The following is a 6456-nucleotide window of genomic DNA, read 5'->3' as shown; positions in this document are numbered from 1 at the left end:
GCGAGTTGCTCAAGAGTTCATCAGTTCTGAAGCCCTTCAGATTCCTTTTGTGTCTGTGAGGAAATAACCAGTCCCACACACTGGAGTCATGGAGTTCAAAGTGAAACACATCCCCATCTCCTGCAACCTGGTCCAGATCCAACTCTACTACCACAGTCAGACATAAAGGCAGCTGTTGAGGAAGAAAAAGATGAACCTGCTCCTAGCAATAAAATATTTGGATTTTTTTCATCAAATCTTAACATTTGGGCATGGATAGATTTTCTGTAAAGTACAAAAACATACAGAAATGATCACAAGTTGGTAACTGGGCTGTTTTCAATACTAGGTGACAGCATCATTCCTTTAGAAACTGTTCCAGACATTGCTGCGTAGTACTCTCCTGCATAATTCAGCAATGTCAGGTAGAGATCATCTCTCTGAAATTCAATTCTCATCACATCAGTCAGAAGTGCATCAGAAATAAGCTAATTACCCACAAATGCTTCAATACATGTTCAGCTATACCCATAAAATCTGTCCTAGTGAGAAATATCTATGTTCTTTCCTTAGTTATGCACCTTTCCTTTCAGATTAGAGGTAATATGGTCACAAAACTGTGCACCCTGAAGTAAAAATCATAAACCAGCCTGTGGACTGGTGTTTCCAGGCCTCAAAAACTATCCAGTGAAACTTAGTGGGGTGAAGCTGAGACCAGTGTTGGTATCAGGGAGCCAGGGAGGTTATGGCTGCCCTGCTCTGTCAGTGCTTCAATGCACCTCTATCACATTGCACTGGTACAGCCGGAGGTCTAAGATAGATCCATACTCGATAGGGAACGCTCCTCTCTTTTCCCTGAGAGCTTTCACCTGTTCTTGTAAGCAATGCCTAGTTCTAGAGGGCACTTTTAAAGAGCTGTTTGCTGATCTCTGTAAAAACTGCAGAAGCCTCTTAAAGTTTACTGAACTGGGCAGTGCTGCTTGCGCTCCCTAGGTAATGGCAGTGGTTTCAGTGAGACAGTGCTCGCATCCATCTCCTCCCTGCCTCTACATCGACTGGTACAGGCAGGCAGCCAAAGGGCTGTTGCAAAATGCTTTTGTGTATAAGGAACATGGGAAAAGTGCAGTGTGAAGTGATTACACAGTAACTGTACCGATAAAGTTACAGAAAGTGAACTTCCCTATGACCCTGTGGTTTCACTACTGGAATAATATGAAAAGAGCCAGAAAAGCTGGCTGCTAGCTGTGATGTGACATCAACAGGGAAGTTACAGGAAAGATTTGTTTAACATGCTTTTATTTACTTCTTAGAGCAGTGATGACATTACACTAACACCAAAAAGTGAGTCACACATGTAATTGCTGCTAGGAGCTATCAGGATCTATATAAGGGTTTTTAGCTCTGGTCTTGTGAGACAGAAGCTCAAACCCTTTCTGCTGCAGCAAGGCTCCTCAGCAAGATGGGCACCATGTACTACCTCCTGCTTTGTGCTGCCATCTTCCTACCTGAGGCTTCTGCTTTTCCAGTACAACTGAGACCAGAACCAGGGACCAGCAGAGACCTTCAGAAAATAAAGGTATGTTACATGGAGGAAACACAACTACATTATGAATAATCTGATTTTTGATTCAGTTTCTACATTCCTTTCCTATCTGTGTATATTATCCTTGTCTTACATTACCACAACAGTTTTGGTGGAGGTGATATAAAACAGTTTAAACTTGCTAAGTAGCTTAGACATCCAAAGACTAACTTTAAAAAGAGACCACGTTCCAACTGGTAAATAAAGGGGAACATGTAATTTTTAAAATATCTCAAAAATTTTACGTGTACTGTGTTTGACGGCTGTAGATTTGAATGCTCAATAAATTGTGGTATCTTTAAAGGATTTCTTACTTCCAATGTTTCATTGCCATCACAATTCTTTTTATATATGCTGGTCTATACTACTGAGAGAGCAGAATTTGGTAAATTGAAATGGAAAGATACAACTAAAACTAGACAGGACTGCAGGGTGTTGAAACAATTCAACTAAGCGTAAAATACAATTGCCAAAACATCACAGATACATGTATTAATTTTTATTTTTCCTCTCTCCTTCTAGGCATATCTTGATAAATTCTTTCCGATTTTTACAAAAACACAAAACCTAAGCATAGAAGAAAGGATCAAAGAAATGCAGAGGTTTTTCCACCTGACCATAACTGGAAAATTAGACACAGAAACAGAAAAAATAATGACACTTCCCAGATGTGGTTTGCCCGATGTAGCAGAATACCAAACATTTCCTGGAACTCCAAGATGGAAAAAGACACATTTAACTTACAAGTAAGTGATGTTTCAGGTTTTATGGAGAAGGGAATTGCTTTGTATTTAACTAGGTGGGTTTCCTTCACGCCCTAAATGATATTAACGTGTTTTTCTTTGCTGACAGCATTGTCAGATATACATCTGATCTACCCAGAAAGAAAGTGGATGATGCAATTAAAAGGGCCTTGATGGTATGGAGTGATGTGACTCCACTGCGCTTCCAAAGAGTCTACACAGGGCAGGCAGACATTGTGATTGGATTTGCACGTCGTGGTGAGAATACTTGTCATTTTTAGAATACAATGGTCCATATTTTACTCAAAGCATGTATTTTTATAGCCATAGCTTTAAGAAAGAAAAAAGTTTTGAATTAAATCAAAGTCTACATATATTTTATCTTCTTTATATCATGTCACCAAATTTGTACGTTATGATTCAGTTTTACTTGTATAAAACCATTAGAAAAATCCTTTCAGAGTCACAGCTATGAAATGAAGGGAGAACTCAGCTCCAGAACAAGACACTTAAATTTAGATGTTCAAGGCTCTTTTTGCCTTGATAAATAGTGCTAACTACTGGTAAGAACTCTGTAGAGCAAATCAGCAGGTTCTGAAGATCCAGCCTCCACAGGCTGGATTCAGGCAGGTTAAGGCAGGTTTACTTAGGCCTAGATCTAGTCTGGTTCCCACACTAAACAGCCTTTGGCAGCTGGGTTGCATTATGTTTGGCCACAGAGAGTGTCTTTTGGTTGATTTGCTTCTAGAAGGAATTGCATGCTTCCACCCAAGATTGCACCAAGGTGCAGGCCAAAGCGTGGTAAGTGGGCATGACCAGAAGAGTCACTTCAGAAGTCTGTCTGCGATCAGGAGTAGTCTATGGACGTAGTCCTACCTTCAACTTGTGCCTGGCATCTACACTGACTCAGCTTAGACAAACTAAATGCCTTTAAGGTTATCTGACTTGTTCTCTAGATCCATTGGCCATGTTTACCATGATGCCTTTTCCTGTTCTTAAAATTAAGAGTCAAACACAGTTAGAAGGGAAAAAGAGGGATTTTACATGAGAAAATAATGGTATTTCTTTTAAGGATTCTTAGGTGCACACGTCCAGGTCGCATGCACTGAAATGCACACTGCAATGCACACCCACAAAAGATCTCGTATAACATTACAGGTCTTACTAATTAGCATATCTATCAAAGATTCCCCAATGAGAGGCCTGAATGAGTCTCCTTCCCCAAGGAACCTTCTACTGGATGGTTCTATCTTAGTTTACAGAATGTGTTCTGGAGAGGACCTTGGGGTCTGGGGCACATTACTCTCTACCTACAAAGCTTCTAAAATGTTTAGTTTTCTAGCTGAACAAACAAGTCCAAGAATGTAGGCAAAAAGCACTAAGAATACAGAAGCTGTAAACAGGTATAACAGGGGTATAAAAGAAAAGGCAAAAAATCATCATGGCATCAGCTAGAGCTCCATTGACTGTAGGTGAAGATCAGACACTTGGCTTGCAAGCAGATGACTAAAAGTGAACACCAAAATATCCAAAGCCTATGTGTCACTGATAGGAAGAACATTATGTTGCCATAAAGAGGTGATTTCATGTCCCAGTCAAAGTGAGAAATGATCCTGAAAGCTGGAATGGGTTTTAATCCCATGTCACACACTAGAATTAGGTCTCTTCCGCCTGTGTTAGTCGTGCCCTAAGGACCATCCACATGGTCTGGGGGAAAGGACACAGGACGGCATCTGGGTTCCCAACTACTTGTCAATCAAGTCAGAGACTCACTATGAGGGAGGGGGAAATTTTCAAAGTTGGTACAACTCTGATCCAGCTCTTGCACTCGAGGTAGGAAACAGCAATATTTCACCTGCACTGTGATGGAAGTAGGTAATAGACCATACCTCAAGGCTGGGGATAAATGAACTTACCTCTTCAGAAACATGGTTATCTATTTCAAATCACTGTCTCACACTAAAATCAATGTGAGAATGTTGACAAGTAATATTGCCCAGCACTTTTCAAAATGGAAAGCATTCAGATGTTAACAACAATGTTGCCAAGCATTAAGTATTTATTCTGAAATAATCCCTGATTACTGCCTCAGAACCACGCTTCTGACAAAAACTCAGGAAAAAAGTATTCAGCTCTTTCCGAAACATGCAGCAGCACGAACTATCAAATACAAGATTTGAACTTAAGACATGAATTTGGAGAGTGTTCCCTAAGCCTCACTTCTCATTTTCACAACCTTGCTGCCATTGTAAGATTTTTTTTAAGGATTGGCAACCAGCAAAACTAGCACAAACCAGCAACATGCTTCAATTTGCTGAATTTAAATATGACAACTAATATCATCTGATGACATTGATTTATTTCAAATGCAGAGCATGGTGATGGATATCCTTTTGACGGAAGAGGTAACACACTGGCCCATGCGTTTGCACCCGGAGAAGGGATTGGTGGAGATGCTCATTTTGATGATGATGAAAAATGGTCAGATTTCAATCAAGGTAAAGCTCACGTGTATATGAAAGAGAAAGGCCAGTACTGTACATGCTGGAAGAACACATCTACGGAAGTGCTTTCAATAACTCTTCATGCTGCAGTACCATTTCAGTATTAATATTTCTGTTCTTTTCAACTACCTTTTTAAGTATTTGTCCTTCATTGCCATGAACAGCTACATAATGCCTGTTCTGTCCATATTTAAAGCACATTTTGCAGGCTAAACAAGGACTATGAGCCCCTGTTTTCTATATAAATTTTGAAAAGGTAAATTGTCTTGCTTCCAGGTATAAGGTTGACTAAAAGCAGAGACAGGAAGAGACTCTGGGTCTCTAGATGCATATGCAAGGAATCAGCAGGTTTTTAATAAAATATTATAGTTATAGAAGAAAGTTCTACAATAATGGATCAAAAGCCTAGGGTTTCATTCCAAGATGAATTGAAATATACAAATTTTCCTGCTGTTTCAATTCATTGTATTTTTAAAATAAATGCCATACCTTTAACATACATTTCTGTGCTTCTGTGTTGCAGATGTCAATTTGTTCCTTGTTGCTGCTCATGAATTTGGCCATTCTTTGGGACTTGCTCATTCAAATGTCCCTGGAGCTCTGATGTATCCTCTCTATTCATATCAGAACCCACAAACCTTCAGACTTCCGGCAGACGACAGGCGAGGAATTCAGAAGTTATATGGTAAACTCTCGAGGAAATTTGATTTTTCAAGACAAAACCTACTGGGATACAGGTTTCACTCTCCCAGATTGCAAGGGCCTCATCGTATTACGAGAAAGAGAGGGAAGAAACTTGGGAAAAGTACACTCCTGCATACTCTGTCCCCTCACTATGTTTCCTGCAGCCTGTACCCACTGCAACAAAGAGGTGACAAAGCAGCAGTGCACTGTCCTTACATACATCTGCATGCTGCCAAGCAAATCCTGTGGCCCTTGCTCTGTAAATGAGCTGTTTCAGTGAGTGGGGCTACTGGCAGGAAAGGAGAGGTACTGTGCCACTCACCAAGTTCAGTAAAGGCAGAAACTCCTGAGAAGCAGGGGAGCATAACTAAAATTGACCCCACAGAACAAAATTTGTCAGGTTGCTTTTCTTTAGGCACTGCCTTCCTCAGGGCATGCTAGAGGAACACTAGGAATAAAACATAGTTGTCTGCATTGTCAATTTTCAGTAGAGTCTCTCTTTTTGCTTCTTTTCCACAGGGAAAAAAACATCGAACTTTTGAAGGAAGTAATGAAGACCAAAGAATTCACATCTCATTGTTTTGTTGTTCCAAAACAATTTTAATCCTCTCGCTAAATAAGATGATAAACTCCTGGGCTGCACCTTCTCTCCCTGAATTTTTATATTGATTTATTTGCACTTTACAAAGTTTCACCAAACAATAATAAAAAAAAAGTATACTCTGTTTTCTAATGTTTTCTTTTTTTCTTCTGGCATTTCACTGGGGGATTAAATTACTCCTGCATGCATGATAAACAGTCAGACAAGTATCTTTGTGAATAGATTTATAGGCACCTAAAAAGCCTGTGTGCATTTACTGGTGTAAGAATAAACCCTGCTCCTGGCTTGCTTCCAGTTCCTATGCATGTCCTGGCACTTTGCAGTACTGACTCCTCAGAATCAGTGTGATTCCCGTACGGCTCA

The 6456-nt window shown here is 40.0% G+C and overlaps 1 protein-coding gene across 1 annotated transcript; it reads left to right on the top strand.

Moving 5' to 3' along the window:
• The first annotated feature begins 1345 nt into the window (after positions 1-1345).
• Positions 1346-6217, top strand: MMP7 (matrix metallopeptidase 7). The gene is made up of 6 exons (XM_048325119.1): positions 1346-1555; positions 2084-2307; positions 2414-2562; positions 4677-4802; positions 5332-5493; positions 6012-6217. Exons 1-6 carry the CDS (start codon positions 1439-1441, stop codon positions 6032-6034), a joined length of 801 nt encoding a protein of 266 aa, XP_048181076.1. The 5' UTR covers positions 1346-1438; the 3' UTR covers positions 6035-6217.
• The last annotated feature ends 239 nt before the right edge of the window (positions 6218-6456 follow it).

The sequence above is a fragment of the Corvus hawaiiensis genome, chromosome 2, assembly GCF_020740725.1.
Source record: "Corvus hawaiiensis isolate bCorHaw1 chromosome 2, bCorHaw1.pri.cur, whole genome shotgun sequence".
NCBI lineage: Eukaryota > Metazoa > Chordata > Aves > Passeriformes > Corvidae > Corvus > Corvus hawaiiensis.
The sequence above is the reverse complement of the archived record's forward strand: the minus strand, read 5'-3'. Positions and strand labels throughout refer to the sequence as shown.